Source organism: Punica granatum, chromosome 5 (genome assembly GCF_007655135.1).
Source record: "Punica granatum isolate Tunisia-2019 chromosome 5, ASM765513v2, whole genome shotgun sequence".
In the NCBI taxonomy this organism is placed as follows: domain Eukaryota; kingdom Viridiplantae; phylum Streptophyta; class Magnoliopsida; order Myrtales; family Lythraceae; genus Punica; species Punica granatum.
In genome coordinates, this window is record NC_045131.1 from 11,161,982 (window position 1) to 11,181,916 (window position 19,935).

Sequence of the window (19,935 nt, forward strand, 5' to 3'; positions counted from 1 at the left end):
GCGTCCAGGACTCCGTGTCCATCTTTATTGCTTTTCGGACTCCGTGTCCATCTTTACTGCTTTTCGGACTCCGCGTCCAGGACTCCGTGTCCATCTTTACTGCTTTTCGGACTCCATGTCCAGGACTCCGTGTCCATCTTTATTACTTTTCGGACTCCGCGTCCATCTTTACTGCTTTTCGGACTCCGCGTCCAGGACTCCGCGTCCATCTTTACTGCTTTTCGGACTCCGCGTCCATCTTTACTGCTTTTCGGACTCCGCGTCCAGGACTCCGTGTCCATCTTTACTGCTTTTCGGACTCCGCGTCCAGGACTTCGTGTCCACCTTTACTGCTTTTTAAAATTCTTGTTCACTTTTACTGCTTTCCGGACTTCGTGTCAACCTTTATCGCTTTTAGGATTTCGTGTTCACATTTATTGCTTTACGAACTTTAGCCCTGCATTTGCTTGCCATGACTCCTTTGTCTTTTTCCTCCCACAAACAAGTCCGTTGCATCTGAGAGAATGGCCAGGTGGTCGTCAAGACCGAACGGGTGCTTCTCATTATCTTTGGCTGCACCCTCTATCCGAGTACGCAACCAAAGAGGGGCAAGCTGTCAGCACCCAATTTTGGTCCACCGGCTTCAGAGGGGCAGAATCGTCGTTTTTTTTTGCCGCCTGTGAGGGAAGTATTTCCGATTAATTACCCGAGTATTCACGACTTTTCGGAGATAGCACATTTTCCTAATCTAGCACCAATTTTATGATTTTTCAAAAATAATACTATTTTGGGACGTTTTCAAATTTCGCGTGCATCGACGTCAATTTTCAAAATTCGGGACAAAATTCGAGATTGAAAATAATTTTATCGCGTAATATCGATCATCAAATTTTTCGAAGCGTGATGGCGGTCTCGAATTATTTTTCCGACGTCCGATCAAGAAGACGAGATTTTTAAATTTATACGCGCGTCGATTTTGAAATTCGAAAAAAAAAAAAAAAGTCAGCAACGGTCAGAAGTCACTGACTTCTGACCGCTGCTCCTCTTTCATCATTTATTTTCCTGTTCTTCTTCTTCCTCTTTTCTTCTTTTCTTTCTCTTTTCTTCTTTCCTTCTTCTTCTCCCTCCTGGCAGGGACGGACCCGAGCCTCCCCGCGCCGCTGCACCCGAGCCTGCCACCACCACACGCAACTCCTCTGCACACGCCAACGTCTTCCTCTTCACACGCGAATGGATTTCGTGCACGCGATTTCTCTCTCTCTCTCTCTCTCTCTCTCTCTCTCTCTCGATTCCGGAACAAAACCGGAAGCTCACACAAAAAATGGGGGGGGAGACGAAAAAAATCCCGGAAAGCTCATCGATTCTCTCGAAAAATTCATTCCTACAGCCCACGCTCTCCCTCAGCTCGTTCGGACGATTCGCCCTCAGCTCCCGGATTCGAACCCCCTCAGCTCACGAACTCTCTCTAAAATCCCATCCCGACTTTCCGCCGAGATCCACAGCTCGACCCCACGCCGAGACCCGCAGCTCGCCCACGGCCAAAAAAAAAACCTCCAGCTCCCTCACCGAACCCGCAGCTCGAGTCTGCCTCGCCCACGGCTCGGCCGTCGAACCGCCTCCTCTCTCCCTCTGAGTTTCCGTGTTCTGCTAACCGGGTCGGTTTCTCTTTTTCGGGTTGAACAGGCACGCCATCCAGCAGCTCGGCCCGCGCACGCCAGCCCAACCCAGCCATCGCGGTCCGGTCCGGCCCACTAACCGCGGTCCAGTCAGGCCCAGTCTGCCCTCATCAGCCCAGTTCAGCAGCCAAAGGCCCAGTTCGGCCCGATACCCCAGTTTGGCCAAATCCGGCCCAATCCGGCCCCTCTAGCAGCCCAACCCGTCCGGCGTTTTTAAATTTTTTTAAAATTTTTTTATTTTACAGATTCACCCCCAATCTCCCGAACTAGGTAAATCCTCTAATTAGTGGCATGTTTAGGGCTCATTTGCCAAATATCTACGTTTGCTTGGATGAATATGATGTGAAATGAGTGTTATTGGATCGTGTGGGTGATCGGATTTGTCGCGAACTCGATTTACGAACTTTTCATTTGTCTCATTTCAGTCCAGAGGACGCATTTTTATTTTTTCAGATCTGCCCCGAATTTTAAAATTGTTTCCAGTCAAGTCCCGGTCATTCTAATATCTCCATATCAGTCCTGAACTTTTCGTAATTTTTAAACCAGTCCCTGAACTTTTCGAAATCTCCAGATCAGTCCTGAACTTTTCGAAATTTTTAGATCAGTCCCTAAACTTTTTGCAATTTTCAAATTAGTCCCTGAATTTTTCGGAATTTTCACATGAGTCCCTGAACCTTTCGAATTTTCACATCAGTCCCTGAATTTTTCGGAATTTTCACATTAGTCCCTGAACTTTTTGGAATTTTCACATCATTCCTGAACATTTTCCAAAGACATCAGCCCCCTTTCCTACTTGGATCACCAACCGACAGCGCGCGTATGCCATGTTTAAATATTTTATTCTTGTAATTATATGTATACGGCATGACAACGTGTGTGCTTTGCATGATTTTCCGCTTTCCATGAATCGGTGCCGTTTTATCGATTTCGTTGATATCGTGTTTGCGTGTATGTTTGTATGTGTTTATCATGATCATGGCGGCACCGGTTATGTAAATTTGTATGTTCGCCGTGCTTGATGTGGTGATATGCTCTTGATCTGTGCTTAAAATGCTTTATCGTTTAAATCGAAACCTCTCATGAATCGGGTTAATCATGCAAACTCGACTTAAAATTAATTTTTAAATCCTAAGGCGATCGGGAATTAGGATTCGCATCGGACGGTCCATCAATGATCGGCTCGACGATCCGAAACCCGAATATTTAGAGCATTTGGCAAAACATTAATTAATTTAATCAATAATTTCACTAACTGGGTAATTGGACATTCACAAGATTAATTAATTCACTTGGCCCTAATAATTTTGTACGAATTGGTAATAAACCGGTAACACGCGTCGATAGGTTGCAAACATGCGTTGGTGCCCTTCTCAAAACTTGCAAATTTTATAAAACTCGAGACATGTAGTTCGATGTGACATGGATGTCTAGGAAGGACTTGCGCGTCTTGACTCGAGGCCTCACCTGATTTCAGGAAACTCAGGTCTGGACGTGGAAGTTCTTCTTAGATCACTTCCGGATAGATTAACCGATCTTTTGGCTCTTTTAGGGTTCTTGACAACCCTGGAAGGTCCAGGGGATCAGTTAGCGCCGGTCACAGGCCGAGGTGGCCCGCACCGCGTAATCTCTCTTTCCCGAAAACAATTTTTATCTCAAGGGCAAATCGTCTATTTGCAACCTAGCGACACCCCCCTAGGGTTAGAATAAGAGAAACATGCGGTATCAGGGTAGGGATGGGCTACCTATCTAGGCGCAGGTTCATCTGCATAGCCCGCCTATCCGACCGATGAGTTTTTGTTATTCTAGCATAGTCTCGGGTAGTTAGTTCGGGTGGATTAGCTCAAAATACAAATACCGAATTAATTGTATACTCGGCTAAGACAAAATGGGCATAGTGGGATAGGCACTAGGTTTTAGGATGTACAGGCGGAATCAATGTTTGGTAATAACCTGTAACAACCGTAGTGTCACAACATAGAACAACCCTAAAAATAACCCACAAACACAAGGCTTGACAACAGACGTCACGTACGTCAGGTCCTCATAAAATAATGCCAAATGCGAAATACCTTCCCGAGGCGATCCTTGATCGATTCACACCTTGTACCTACTTTGTTTGTTTTAGGGTAGGATTTGTATGCCAAGATACTCCGGTTAATAATCGGTTAATTCACGTAAATTCGGCAATAACAAAATCCCGTTGTTTGCTTATTTATGCCCGTTTTGTTACATTCTTGCACTTGTTTTGTTATGCGGATCGAGCTCGATCCCTTAGGATGCGACCCATAGGGGATCCAACGCCCCACCGTAGATCACGGGGTCTACCCCCCCTAACACTGAGCGCATCTTAATTTCAATTCCGTTCTTTTCAAACCACACGGTGAGCACGAGTGGAATAATAACCGAATGCGATTCGACCGGGATTCAGTTGCTGTAATTTGTATTTTATTTATTTGAGAGGACAATGTAAGGATTTATGTTGTACATTTATTCATGTAAGAATCCCGGTCGGAGAGTGGACGGTCGGAGTGTTCCTTCGAATTTACGGTGTCAAAACGCGTAAGATAAGCGGAACCTAATTAAGCGGTAATTAAATTAAAATGGCAAGCCTAGACAAGCTAGAGTACCGATAGGGCATGCGAGATATAGGCTCGCATGTAACAGAACCCCCGAATTCGGAACTTCGGGTTTCGCAGACCATATGCCTTAGCAATTAGGTGTACCCCGTACCCCTAGACCCGGGTAACTTGCCGGCCCTCGACCTTCGGGTCGTAAAATGGCAAGTGGCGACTCCTTCTCACGTACGTCCGTCGCGCGTCCCCGGGAAGGTGGACACTCCCAAGCCGCGTTGCATAGGCGCGCGCACGCGTGCCCCGACGAGATGAAATTCGGGTGCGCACACGCGGCTTCAACGGAATTACCCAACCCCGGAATATAATGTCCACAAGGAGGAATCGTGGCTACAAACACGACGCTCCCTCACTAAAACTCAACCCAAGATCAAATAATATATGAACTTAAAATAGAATTCTTGCTCTCAAAAACTATGTATGCATATATAGCATTGCAAAACTTCAAGATTCTAATAACACAAGTTAATAGACTTCAACGGTAAAAGAAAACTAATTGTTTTTTAATTTCCTTGAACGGGCAAGAATATTTGAGCTAAGTCAATTGAACATGCAATTATTTGGATGATCAACGGCCAAACAATTAAAGAGTCAACAAATTAAATTGATCAAATCAAACAGTTAAAAAACATCTGACCAATTATTATTATTATTAAATATGATTTATTATACAACAATCCCCCTTACTAATAATAATATCACATAAAATAATATAATATAAAGAAAACAAAATAGGCGGTTACTGTATAGTGCATGGCATGACTGTGACCTAGGGCTTGAACCGCAGATTAGAACATAAATTTAAGGAATTTAGTTCACACTATACATGGGTTATAGAACACTATAGGCAGCGCCAATTTAGTACAGCCTTGCGCTATTCTGGTTTAGCAAGTACTTTAGGATTTTACTGGAAAAATCTGTAGGAAGCGGCCTCTCACTTTCATACTTGCGTAGGCAGTCTCATCGGGAGTATCCACAACCGCTTTATCACTCCACTTTAAAAGTTGCGAGAATGTTAAGAACAAATGTCCATCCTTCTCATTGTGGAAATTTGATGCATTAAATCAGGTAGGGAACTTTGGGAATTACCCCCACTATTTCTTATAATTCATAATGCACTGAAAATATAAACACGTATTAGATTTCATGTATACTTTATAGTGAAGAGCCCTTGAACCCTCAAAACTCGATTTACGTTCAAGGAGTCGATTCTCCTATTTAGTGGCATCGATGTAAAGAGGGTAGGATTCACTCAAACTAATTTTATAATCCGGTAAAGTCCCATATTTCTTGTGGTTTTAAATAATTCTCAATTATCATACATAGTTTCTTTATGTACCTCCTTATTGTGTATTTCTTCCGTACGCACCTCGTGACATGAAAATATTGTTAACATCTCGTTGAGACTCTTCATCACTATAATATATTTGAGCTCCAGAATAATTACCGGACGGTCACATGCATCACATAAATAATGGAGATATTAGTTATGTCAAGATATTAATCACATATATACATATATATATATATATATAATGAATAAATTCATTCACGTAAATTTATATATTATAATTGCATGTTATAGAGACTACGCCTCATAAATTCGCACATGACAAGTATATATTTTTTGTTCAAAATCATGTGTCGTGCTTCAAGATCACAAATAAAAATCAAAAAATACTTTCTTGTCCATATGTGAACGCCTTACTCTAAAATCCATATAAGTGAAATTACAAACTAATAACCATTTACCGTGCAAAGGTCAAAGACACATTTCTCATGGGAATGCTAAAAATTAACAGTCACAAATCTAATTTATTTTGAAACTTCCATCGGCATTCTTGAATGGTTATAAAAGAGATAAATATTTCCTTTTATAAATACATTCATGTGAGAACATAATCCCTTATTGTCAATTAAACAACCGTAATTTGTTAAAACATACTAAAACTCGTTCTATCAATTTACACATTAGATCCACCAAATAAATTATGGATTTACTTCCATTTCAAGACTAATGAGTATGGTCAATGACATTGATAAATACATTTTCCTATTCATTGATTTATATATATTCATTCATAATCAAATCATGAATTTAATACACTATATCTCACAGTGACCATATCTCAACATTACTTATAAGATTCCAAAATTATAAATTTTTTAAATGAATTATAATTAATTAATAACCAAATTATTATCCAATATCATTAATAAAATATTCGCAAATTAAAAGAGTCCAATAATCAGCTTGACCAAATCACACAATCAAGTACATTGAGAAATTAAACACCCTGTAATGCCAAATAGATTTATGTCATCAACAATAAAAAAAAAATATGCCTATTTAATTATTCATACTAAGAGCATACATTTTTAATTATTCATGCTAAGGACGTACATGTTATCCTTCGCATATCCTTTCCCAATGAATGAACCTTTTTTTGGAAATGATCACCTTTTGGGAATCAAATACAACCTTAAACTCATGATCATCAGGTTACTTAACTGGAGCAAGACTTTTCCCTCGAAGATGTCTCTCATAGCCTCCATTACAAACACCACCCCAAGAAGAGTCTAACTCGATCTCTCAATTCTCTCCAACTTTCTCTCTCTAATATCATAGAGTTACAAAGAAATTTCCCCAAGAGAACTCCATAAAAATCCACCATCACTATCCCAAAGGGAGATTTCACAACAACTGAGATTTATTTTACATATCATACAAGACTCCATTCATAATATTCAAAAGATATATCCTAAACATATCATAATATCTCTCTAAGGATATTTCTCTATTTGAATATGTTAGGATTTTATAAGATATCTCGAAATTTATGAAATAATATTTCTCCTGATTTCTTCCACGTTTACCGGGTATTCAAGATTGCAGCTTAATACAAGACATGCCTGATGAGCCCATGAACTATAGGCCCTTAAAGGCCTAGTTAGAAAGGGAGTCCACAAAACCTACTAACAGGCCTAGCCACAAATTTAGTAGAAACAGTTACTCGAATTTAATTTTGAACAACTTTCTATGTAACTGTCAACGCTTAGAAAATGTTCATAAATACTCCAAGTATGTAACTTTCCGAACAGTTCATTCATCTATTCTACGCCCCATTACTCATTTAAGCATCAGAGAGGAAAATCGGGATTCCTCCCGATATTCCCTTTCTTGCATGTTATCAGAGCATGGAGTTCTCCCCGAGGATATTCAGCACCCCCATTCTCCGATTCACATCAACGACCAACAATTCTCCACTTTGACTCGCATTCAGCCAAGCATCGCGACAATCAATCTTCTCGTGGTCACAGCTTTTTTTGTTGGATCTCCAAGTCTCCACCTTGAATCGTATTCGCCTAAACGCACTTCAACACATCCAAGCGCCTTATGCTCTGCTACAGCCCCCAAGGGCTCCACTTTATTTGTCATTGCTTGGGTCATGGGCATCGAGGCTTCTCCTCCTAGTGCTCCATCAAGGCCATGTTTTACTAGCAATACCTTCCACTATATCTGCACAATCCGCTGCCGCTAGATCCATCAGCCTTCTCAACCTCAAATTCTTGTAATTAACATCTTCAGAATTGATTCCAACACCGAGGCTCTGATACCAATTGTTGGACAAGATGCTTGTAATACAATATGAGATAACAGAGAAAATTAAATCGGACATCGGATATACGTGGTAGAACTCCTCTTAATGAGAAAAGGAGAACGTCATGGCGCAAAGCAGGAGGATTCACTAGATAATGATCCAGAGATTATAACCATTGCAGATGTCTCTCATCCTAGCCTCCGTTATAAACCCCACACCGAGAAGAGTCTAACTCGATCTCTCAATTTCCTTCAACTTTCTCACTTTAATATTCTAGAGTTACAAAGAAATTTCTCAGAGAAAACTCTAGAAAGATTCACCATCATTATCCCCGTGATACAAGATTCTCTTAACCAATCCCCCAAGGAGCCGGGGTTTCACAACAACTGAGGCTTATTTTACAAGCCATACAAGATCCTATTTATAATATTCAAAAGATATATCCTAAAAATATCATATTATTTCTCCAAGGGTATTTTCCCATTTGAATATATTTGGAGGTTATAAGACATCTCGAAATATAGGAAATACTAATTCTCCTCATTTCCTCCCCGTTTACCGAGCCTTTGAGATTGTAGCTTAGTTCAAGACATGCCCAACAATTCTCCACCTTGACTTGCATTCAGTCAAGCATCGCGACAATCAATATTCTCGTGTTCACGGTTTTTTTGTTGGATCTCTGAGTCTCCACCTTGAACCGTATTCACCTCAACGCACTTCAATACATCCATGTGCCTCCTGCTCTGCTACAGCCTCCAAGGGCCACCTCATTTTTCGTTGCCCAAATCATGGCCATCGGGGCTTTTCCTTCTAGTCCTCCATCAAGGCCATGCTGCACCAGCAATACTTTCCACTCGATCTGCACAATCCATTGCCACTCGATCCATCAACCTTCTCAACCTCAAATTCTCACAACCGACATCTTCATATTCGATTCTAGCACCCCGGGCTCTGATACCAATTGTTGGGACAAGATGTCTGTAATACGAGATGAGATAACAGAGATAATAAGATCGGATATCGGATATCGGATATACGTAGTAAAACCCTTTAGACAAGAAAGGGGAAATGTGCACAGCGTAGAACAGGAGAATCCACTAGAAAACAGTGGGTCTGTTGAATTTCAAGTAGTTAGCTTCACCAATAAGATACGAAGACTTACTTCACATTTGGAATTACACAGAAAAGACTATTTATCTCAGAGAGGTCTATGTAAAATCCTGGGAAAATGGCAACGACTTATGTCTTATTTGTCAAAGAAAAAAAAAAGTACGTTATAAAGAATTAATTAGTCGGCTGGATATTCGGGAATCAAAAACTCGTTAAATTGAAAAATAACTTGAATTATTTGATTTATTAGATCTTGAATTTTGATGAACTTCTTCTTGTTTTCAGCAATTCATGAAAAAATGAATCGAGGAATGACCTATGAATGTAACAACTACAAGAAAAGACCTCATGATAGTCAATATGGGACCTCACCACCCATCAATGCATGGTGTTCTTTGGCTCATCCTTACTCTAGATGGTGAAGATGTTATTGATTGTGAGCCGATATTGGGTTATTTACACAGAGGGATGGAAAAAATTGTGGAAAACAGAACAATTATACAATATATGCCTTATGTAACACGTTGGGATTATTTAGCGACTATGTTCACTAGAACAGTTAACCAGAGATTACAGCTCTCGGATATGTCTCTCATCCCAGCCCTATTGCGAACCCCACACCGAGAAGAGTCTAACTCGATCTCTCAATTCTCTCCAACTTTCTCACTCTAATACCTTAGAGTTACAAAGAAAATTCCCTTAAGAACTCCAAAAAGATCCACCATCACTATCCCCGTAATACGAGAATCTCTCAATCGACCCCCAAGGGACCAAGGTCTCACTGCAACTGAGGCTTATTTAACGAGCCATACAAGACCCTATTTGTAACATCCAAAAGATATATCCTAAACATATCATAATATCTCTCCAAGAATATTTTCCCCTTTGAATATATTAGGAGATTACAAGATACCTCTAAATATATGAAATAATATTTCTTCTGATATCTTCCTCGTTTACCGGGTCTTTGAGATTGCTGCTTAATGCAAGACACACCCAACATAGGTCTATTTGTGCTCTTTTATTAGATATTTAAGATTTTCATTCCATTTACTAAACACATGAGCCTCTTTTGCCACAGATAAAAAAAAATTATACACCTTCCTCATAATAATAATAATAATAATAATAATAATAAAGAATTCTACATCACTTATTTTAATTCCACTTTTCTTCCCACCTTTTCTTTCGACCCTGTCACATCTCGCATTTCAGGGATACAATTGTGTTATATATGGTCATTTAAGGACACATTTTACATAAAGACAATTTTTTAAGATATATTTTTAGAGAAAAAGACAAAAGTAAGTAAAACATGGGGAAATTGAATATAGTAAATTATGAATATAAAGTTATAAACAACCAAAATCATTATAGTTCAACGTTTTTAAAACAATTAATAAGACATTCTTTTCGAGATTTTCTTTTGGAGAATGTACATGAACGAATGAAAAAATAGTAATAGTAAAATGTCTACTTAAATAAGAAAGAAATGATATAGAAATGTAGAATTATGTATGTAATATATATATATATATATCATTTAAATTATTTTCGGCAGGAAATGCATCGTTTAGTTTCATTTACTTAGCCTTATTCTAACGATTATAATAAGTACGGTTGGCATATGGTATACTATTTTTAAACATATCCATAAAAAAATAATATACTATTTTTAAATACCGTTTTTAAACATATAAAGTGCACATTATTAGCTGGTCGGGGAATGGGAAAATGATTTTCAATAATGGGAGTAAGACAATTAATGTCATAACATTTTACGAAATAAATACTGCTCATGCTGTTTTCTAAAATACTTATTTAGCAAGATGGGCATGGCCGAAGGACAGAAAAGACGTATGATGATTATAATTGGATCCATTTAGAAAAAAAAATTAAAATAAATAATTATCTATCCACGTGCACTATTAATAATGGGATTGGGACCTTTGGTAATTTGTATCGATGCATGGGGAGGGATTCATTTTGGAATTTCCCGATCTTGACTGGAGTTTGTTAAGAGAAACTCAAAATTAATTTTCTATTGGAATTTCCAACTGATCATCCGATCAGAGTGGTTGACTTCCTTTATAATTTTGTCTAATATTTTGTTATTTTGGTTTTCAGAGACTTAATCGATTGATTTAATGTTTTCAGTTGGAACTGCCAAAGACAATTTTGGGATTTTACTCACTATAAGTGAATGAAGCTATAAATACCGTTCACTTTCCTTCAGGACACCAAATAAAGAACAGTAACACAATCATAAACCCTACGACCTCTCCTCATCGAACAATATATGGATATCAACGGGTTTTACCAAGAAATTCTACTTCCTGTTTCCCGGAATCGAGCTTTGGAAGCGCTGGTCATAGACATGCACAACCTTATTTGTAAGCTGCTCCCTCATGTAATCAAGAGCCTAGAATTCATCCGTGGAGATGGAGGACCCGGAAGCATCTAGCGAATCGTCTTCGCTGAAGTTTGATATTAAACATCAAACCCCGTGACAGAGAAAAAAAAAATCTGGAGTATCCGCTCGTAACTCTTTGAAATTTTAAAGATATCATATCAATTCATGTCTGTTGTCAGGATGCAGACGGCCAACCGGTCAGCTATTGTACAAGATAGATTGCTTGGATCCAGAAAGCTATGCTTACAAGACGACTGTAATCGAGGGCGGCTTGCTATCCGACAAGGTGGACTCAGTGGTCTATGAGGTTCAGTGTGTAGATTTAGGCCCCGATAAATGCATGGTCAAGATGGCGACTGAGTACCACCCAAAGGAAGGTGTCCAGCTCAAAGAAGAGGACATCAATAAAGACGGGCATACAGTCATAAAATCCTACGAAACCATAGTATCATAACTCATCGCGAACCCCGACGCCTACATTTAGAACATGCTATGGCATTTTTTCTAAGAGCAGTTCATTCGCTTCCAAATGTATATTGGCAAATGAGTAAATTGCTTCGTTTTCCTCCGTTAGGCCAAGATGGGTTGATTTTTTGAGGACCTAAGCTATAATTAAGCTAAGATGGGATGATTTTGAGTTGTCGCCTGAACTGCAAAAGGCAATTTTGGGATCTTTTCTCACTATTACAGGGCAATGAAGCTATAAATAACATTCACTAATTTTCGACATTGGCATTGCTTCCGTCCTGTCGTAAACCCAATAATTGGTCTGCATGTCCTAAAAAAAACAAATGGACATCCCCTGTGCTTACCGTGAGTTCGTACTTCCCGTTTCCAATGTTCGGGCATTCAGGGCATTCATCATCGACGGATGCAACCTTATGCCCAAGCTGCTCCCTCATTTCATCAAGCATGTATATTTAGTCAATAGAGATGGAGGACCTGGAACCATCCAGCGGGTCATCTTCAAATCAGGTTGGTATTATACATATCAAACCCGAGAGGGGGTAAAAAGTTGGAGACTAGACTACACGCATGCCTGTAAATTCTTCGTAACCGGAAATACATCGTATGATTCATATTTTCTTGGCATCTGGAACTAATTGCAGGCGGCGAAGACTTGTACAGGGTCGATACCTTTGATCCAGAAAACTACGCTTACAAGGCAACTTTAAGTAAGGGCTGCATGCTACATGAGAAGTTCGACTCGGTGATATACAAGCTCAGATTTGTAGCTTCAGGAGGCCCCGACAAATGCATTGTTAAGATGGCGATCGAGTACCACATGAAGGAAGGCAGACGACTCAAAGAAGAGGACATTGAGAGAGGCCAACAAAGAGTAATTGGATTCTACCAAACCATGGCAGCATACCTCATCGCGAACCCCGACGCATACAAGTAAAACATGTGATGGAATTCCTCACACCATAATTTTCCTCATTATATTAGATTCCTTCTAATTGCATGTGTAACCAAATTGTAATTTGTAAGGGTTTCTAGGCTTCTTAGTTGGGAATGCTGTTTCGATCTTTCCAATTTACACGATAAGATTGAGGTTTCATTATGCGATGATATACTGGAACCAAATGCCTCTGTGTTTTCAAAGCAGTCGTATCAAGAGTCCATTGATGATTATTTATTTAGAAGAGCATATATATATATATAAGTAAAAAATTCCTACTCTTTTTCAAATAATAAATTTTCAGTCATGCTTTTTAATTTTTTTGAGTTGGATAATTTTTCAAATTCTAATTAAATGCTTTTCCTTTTCGTACTTCGGCCCCCTCAGTTACAGAAAAAAATTTCATTTATTAGATTAAGAAAGGAAGAGATGAGAATTTCGGAGGGGATTGAAGGGATTTATCAATATCTAGTTAGAGTAATCAATACGCTATTGAGGATATTTTGGTATCATGAACAAAACAAGGGGATGGATTGTCTAGAAAAAGGGACCCCAACCGTAATTAATTTATTTATTTTGAACAAATAATTAGAAGATTAATTAGCGAAAACCAATAAACAGGTATTGAACAATTAATTACGTTACATAATATAATTTTAGCTTCTGCTTGTGATTCCATACCCTTTGATGACTTTATATTACTTATGGTCATTTTGGACACATTTAAATAAAGAGATGCGCACGGTGTTCATTTTGGACATATTTTTAAGGAAATGCGCATGGAAGGAGAGAAAAGATCGGTTGCTAAAAAATAAAAAATAACCAATAAAAATTTCATCTTTGGGAATTCCCGAATTTTGACCGGGGAATTTGTAAATGGAAACTAATAAAATTTCAACTTTTTTTTTTGGGAAAAGTATTGGTATTTCATTCAATCAAAATCATTCTTACAAATCCAACGCCCTCTCGAGTCCCAACAGTTTTCAGCAGACCACGCAAAACCTCAGCGCACGTCACAGCTGAGCAACAAAGAAACTACCAAACTAAACACCTAGCAGAACTAAGCATCACAGAAGCTAATCAATGGCAGTACGCAAGCCCAACTTTGCAGCCAAAGAAGATCCGGCTAACTTAAATCTGACCTAAGACAAAATATGAATTCTATAACAAAAATGATATGCGATTTTCTACGACAACCCGGGAACCGAAATAGCTTCCCCCTTGAAAACTTTTGAATTCCTCTCCATCCATATCCGTTGAAGAAACTTTTCTTTGTTGTTAATTTGTCATGCCATAGCACCCAGCAAACCAAAGCTACTCACTCGCGGAACAGCGCCATAAAACCACACAGCACGACTCCAGCTGACCTTGTCACCTCTCGGCTTCAACAAATTCCAGCGGAAATTTCATGCGATCTAATGAGATGGTCGACTATTTTTTTTTTTTTTTGATATTTTGGTTTTTAGGGGCCTAAGATGGCGAGTTGTCACTTGTAACTGTCAAAGATAATTTTGAAATCTCTTTTCGCTGTGCGCGAATGAAGCTATAAAAAAATAACATAATCATTTTCCCACGGAAATTAAGAACAACCTCAGCACCAGCATTCCCTCCTGTCATAGGCCTCACAATCTCCTCGTCTCAACAAAACATGGATGTCCCCTGCTCTTACCAAGAGGTCCTTCTTCCTGTTTCCCAGAGATCGGGCAGTCAAGGCATTCGTCATCGATGAGTACAACCTTATACCCAAGCTGCTTCCCCAGCTCATCAACGGTGCGCATTTGATTAATGGAGATGGAGGACCTGAAACCATCGAGTGAGTCGTCTTCAACTCAGGTTTGTGTTAAACATCAGACACGAGAGGGCAAAAGAGTTGGAAGACAGGACTGCACTCATGCCTGTAAAGTCTTTATAACTGGAAAAATGTCGATTGCTTTGATTTATTTTTCCTCGGCATCTGAATGGCAGGCGATTAAGACCATTACTGGGTCGATGCCTTCGATCCAGAAAACTATATTTACAAGGCAACTTTAATCAAGGGCGGCAACGGCACGCTATGGGAGAAGGTGGACTCTATTGTCTATGAGGTCAGGTATGTCACTTCAGGACCTGACAAATGCATCGTTAAGGTGGCAGGCGAGTACCATCTGAAGGAAGGTATCACGCTCGAAGAAGATGACATTGAGAGAAACCATCACACAAACAAGAGATTCTATGAAATAATGGCAGCATACCTCGTTGCGAACCCCATCACCTACACATGAAACATGTAATGGAGTTCCTCTCCTTGATTTTCCTCATTCGATTAGATGTCTTCTAATCTGAATAGAATTAGCCTTCCCCCAATTGTAATTTGACAACCTTTCTAGACTTCCGAGCCAGGAAATTTGTTTAGATCATTCCAATTTACATGATGAGATTGAGGTTTCAATATTATGAGCTAAAATGGAATCAAATGATCGTCTTTGAGCCAGTCATATCGAATGGTCATTCGGACATGCATTTGGCACAACCACACTGTCTCTGCTTTGATATTGGGCACTCTTCCTGAGCAATAGATTGGCCTGAAATAGAAGAGATTAAGATTGAGCCGGCATCTTCTCGGCCCCACATTTTAGCCCCAGGCAACTCCTTTATTATGATCGGATCAAACAAATCCAGCTTGGTTTAATCACTTTCGTGCTCAAGATCCTCTGTTCTAGCCTAATCTGACCCTGCAACATGACCTAAATCCAGCTCTCCAGCGTTTGTACTACACAATTTATGGGTCCAACCTGACGATGGCGGATCTTAGGCTGACTTGGATTAGGGGACCACAAATCCCATGTAGTCTAAATTGTTGTTCGGGCTAAATCAAGTTCAATAATAAATTGTCGAGTCATTGCCTCTGCATCTCCCATTTTCGAGTCTTCAACACCAATTTTTTCTTTTTAGGGTTGTAAAATTCTCATTGGGATATAAGTAGGAACTCATATCCAATCAGTAAAACTCAAGTTATAAGATGGCAAAACCCGAGCTCCGAACCCCAAATTGCATTCAATGTGGTTGATGAGGCTTTGTTCTTCTTATTTTTTACTTTGCACTGTCCGCCTTCAAGTGGTAACTTGTAGTTTTTTTCGTACATCCGTGTGTCTCCACCCTTAACGTGCCTTGCTCTCTTTTCCTTGCTCAGGCTAAGTTCCACGAGGTTGACTTTCTCTTCCACAATCAGGTTAGGGGACCAATTCGAGGCGCATTTTCAACGGCTCTCGACTCTTGGCTTGGCGTGATGTGATCCAAAAAGATTGAATTTTACTTTGGATCTAACTTGATGTGGGCCCATAAATGCTCATAAAACTCTCATACAACAATGTAAAATTTTCACAGGACATGCAAGTGGCTGGGCCACATGTCCAATCCAAAATTCAAGTTGATATAATGGTTAGCCCAAAAAATGATTTCTTCCAAATTTTGGGATGAGAAATTAACTCTTATTGTTACATCTCAACAGCTGCCAGCACATGATAATTTATGGTCCTTCACACTTACCATACCATACCATATCACACGCGACTTTAACAGTGCGTTTGATTTCAGAGTTAAAGTAACTTTGATTTTGATTGTAGAAAATGACAAATGTTGTGTAGTGTGTTGAATTAAAGTTAAAGTTAAAAATTTTGACTTGGGAAATATGTATTTTTGTTGTGTAGTGTGTTGAGTTAAAGTTAAAGTTAATTTTTTTGTGATTTTAACCCTGAAAACAAACATGTCAATATCCATACTCAACAACTAACCATGAGCCCGACTAACTTTTTTGCGCTTGGGTAAAGGGGACAATCAAAAAAGATTGTAACGCAATAGCACACACTCTCGCCTGTTGAGATAGAGGTCATAGGTTCGCTATCTAATGGGTTCCCACCTCTTACCAAGAATTCCTACTTCCAAGATTCATTGTCGATGGGCACAACCTACTTGAAGACCAGAAGTGTTTGGGAAAATGTTTTCCTTGTTGTATTCGTAGGGATGGGATTTAATTTCTAATGAATTTGCAATATCATAATCAATAATTTGGTGCATGTCAAGCATAGGGATAGGAATATGAAACTAAAATGGCCACAATACCCTTAAAACAAATGTTAATATAATTTTTCCACGAATAAAAATAAATTTCACTTAAAATAAATTACATTAAAAATAATTCAAATAGAGTTGACTCGGTAGTTAAAGAGAGTGACTTTCTTGTAAAGTCTTAAGTTCTGAGTCACCACAAAGAGTAGGTGTGTAAGCAAAAACCGAACAACCCGACATAAAAAAACAAAAAACAAAAAAGACCCGGCCCGTATCGTACCGAAAATTGAAAAATCGTTTTATAGTGTTTTTCCTTCTCATATTCACTTATTGGTTCGAGTTCAAGAAAAAAACCCAATGGGAATCGACCCGACCTGCTGCACCGAAAAATCGAATACCCATCAAAATGGGTTTCCAAAGGTCACCTGAAATGGGTTTAGGGCGACCTATAAAACTGAGGGTGTGTTTGTTTTTTGAAAATTTTTTAACTCAACTCAACTCAACTCCACTTATTTTCAATTCAACATCACAATCATTACTTTTTTAATTTTTTTAATTTTTTTAACCATTCAATTCAATTTCTAATATTAAATTCTCTCAACTATTCATTACTTTTTCACAATTCAATAACACAATCATTACTTAATCATTATTTTCTCTCAATTATTAATTAAAACCAAAACTCAACTCAACTCAACTCTAAATCCAAACGCACTCTGAGTCACCCAAGATAGGGCTTTGGTCAACTTTTTTACGGGTTGGTGAAAAATGGACATGGTAGGCCAGCCTATGCCGACCCACCAAAAAGGGTGGTATGATTTTTCGCGACCCAATAATTAACGGTGGCACAAGTTAGTCGCCATAGGTATGGTCTATTTCGACTCTTAATAATGGGTCGGCCTAGATATGGTTTTTTGCGACCCAAATTTTTCGGTCAACCAAGCAAGGTCTATGACAAGTCCTATGTCTGTTTTTTAGCGATCCAAAAGAAAGGGTCGCCTCATATCGGACTTTAGGCATCAAAATGAAAATTTGAAAATTTAGAATTTGAGAAGTTAAATTTGGAAGTGATATGTATATCACATAAGTCTACCCAAGCACCTCTGATGAGGCTGTGAGCAAAGGTGGATGTCGAAATGCAACCACCGCAGATCTGACGACGACAGGGGGAGCGTTTCCTCCAACAACGACGACTGCGACCGGTGCGGGAGGTACAGCCTCAGCGCCAAGGTCAGCGAGTCCGAGAGCTCCAGCGCCAGCTTCTGCCACCTCCCCTTCAACTTTGACGGTGCCACATCCATCTCCATCGCCTCCTTCCCCCGCCGCCCTCCACTCCCTGCCGCTTGGAGCTTCAACTTCAGGGCTCCCATCATGGCGCCGTGGATCGGTGGCCGGGACATCGTGTTCTGTGACAACCACAAGGAAAAGAAGAAGGACGTCGAACTGTCCGGTACTTTTATACTCCTGCAACATACTTACATGTACAGTAATGACAGTGTGCGTCGTCGATCCTCGCTTCTCCATTGAATCTCTGCATTTACTATTATTGGAGTGTGACTTAATCATTTCTGCCCTTTGCTGGTCGTTGAAAAATGTGGACCTTATAAGGTCCAAAAATGTGTTTTGTCTGCTAGAACAGTGAGGAAAATTCCGGGAACAGCATAGATTTGGCCTTATATGTTCGACAGGGTTGAGGATTTAAATGTCGTGTTGTTCATACTCTTGTTTTCCGGGTTCAGATGCAGCGCCAAGAAATGCCTATTGTTCCATTTCGAGCATTCGGTTTCGATTATAAGTTACGAAATGAGAAATTTTGGGCTGTTTCGCTTTTGTTTAATGTGCTGCGGACTCATTATTCGGCTTATTCTTTGCAGAGGTTGAGATGATGAAGGAAAGATTTGCTAAGTTGCTTCTGGGAGAAGACATGTCTGGAAGTGGTAAAGGAGTTTGTATTCGATGCTAAAATTAAATTTCGAACTTCTGCTTTGAGTCGGTATTCGATGTTTAATTAAGTTCTTGAAGTCGACATGAAAGGGTAAGAGGATATGGGCAGGGGATGACACTATTCCGGACATGCATGACAGGGTAAGAGGATATGATTAAGGGATCCTAGCAAGTAGAATTGGTATCCCAGCTCAAGAAGCATCGATGTGGAGTTCAAATAACGACACAACCCAAGAATCTCAGCGTTGTTGTCTGAATTTTTGTTATTGTCGTTAGTATTATTGCTTTAATATTAAACTTAGGACGTCACCTATGTCGGGTCTCGTAACCGCACCACTCATAAACTTTTATGTAATAATTATGGGCTTAATTATTTGGATTACAAATTTGATTAATTTGTAATTTATATTTTTCTATATTGCAATTGGCAAACAGCTTGTAAATAGGTGAGGAACAAACTGATAACACGCTAGTAATGTGCTGACAGTGGCAGCCGTTTTTTGTCCTCGTGTACCAACAGCGAGCTATTAGCCTTCTACCAGGGGTTGAACTATATAAACATGTACTCCTGCTTGGGCCGACCCTTCGAAGGTCGGGAATGACAGACCTATAACAACCCTAAAGGAAGAGTCGGCCTTGGATAACATGTCACAACCCCACGGAAGGTCGCCCAACGCACAGCTCTCACTACCCAAAACATTAGGCCAGCCAAAGTCAAGGCTTTCTCGACCCACATTGGGTCTACCAAGGTTAGCTTCTGGCAACCCAAAAGTTTGGGTCATCTCAAGACATTGCATGGGCCGACCATCACTTTAGCCAACCCATCATTTTGGGTCGCCTTTGATCGGGTCTATGGTGACCCAGGGTTCTAAAACAACTATACTTTAAGCGACCCTTTCGAATGGGTCGGGGAGACCTAAGGACCTAGGAGGCCCCAGGTCCTTTTATGGATTGCCCCAGGACCCTTCTCTTGTAGTGGAAAATTCGTTTTAAAGTTTTTTTCCTTCTCGTATTTGCTTTTCTGGTTCAGGTTCAAGAAAAAAATCCGATGGGAATCAACCCAACCTGACTATGTATATACATATATGTTTGTTGGCTCAGCGTATACATATATATTTATTTATTAGTTATGTAA

At 39.6% G+C, this 19,935-nt stretch overlaps 2 protein-coding genes across 2 annotated transcripts; both read left to right on the top strand.

Moving 5' to 3' along the window:
- The first annotated feature begins 12,201 nt into the window (after positions 1 to 12,201).
- On the top strand, positions 12,202 to 12,812 carry LOC116208967 (major allergen Pru ar 1-like). The gene is made up of 2 exons (XM_031542544.1): positions 12,202 to 12,385; positions 12,520 to 12,812. The coding sequence occupies exons 1-2, from the start codon at positions 12,202 to 12,204 to the stop codon at positions 12,810 to 12,812; spliced, it is 477 nt and encodes a 158-aa protein (XP_031398404.1).
- Positions 12,813 to 14,464: 1,652 nt separating this feature from the next.
- LOC116208968 (pathogenesis-related protein STH-21-like) lies at positions 14,465 to 15,073 on the top strand. The gene is made up of 2 exons (XM_031542545.1): positions 14,465 to 14,582; positions 14,817 to 15,073. Exons 1-2 carry the CDS (start codon positions 14,465 to 14,467, stop codon positions 15,071 to 15,073), a joined length of 375 nt encoding a protein of 124 aa, XP_031398405.1.
- Positions 15,074 to 19,935: the final 4,862 nt, after the last annotated feature.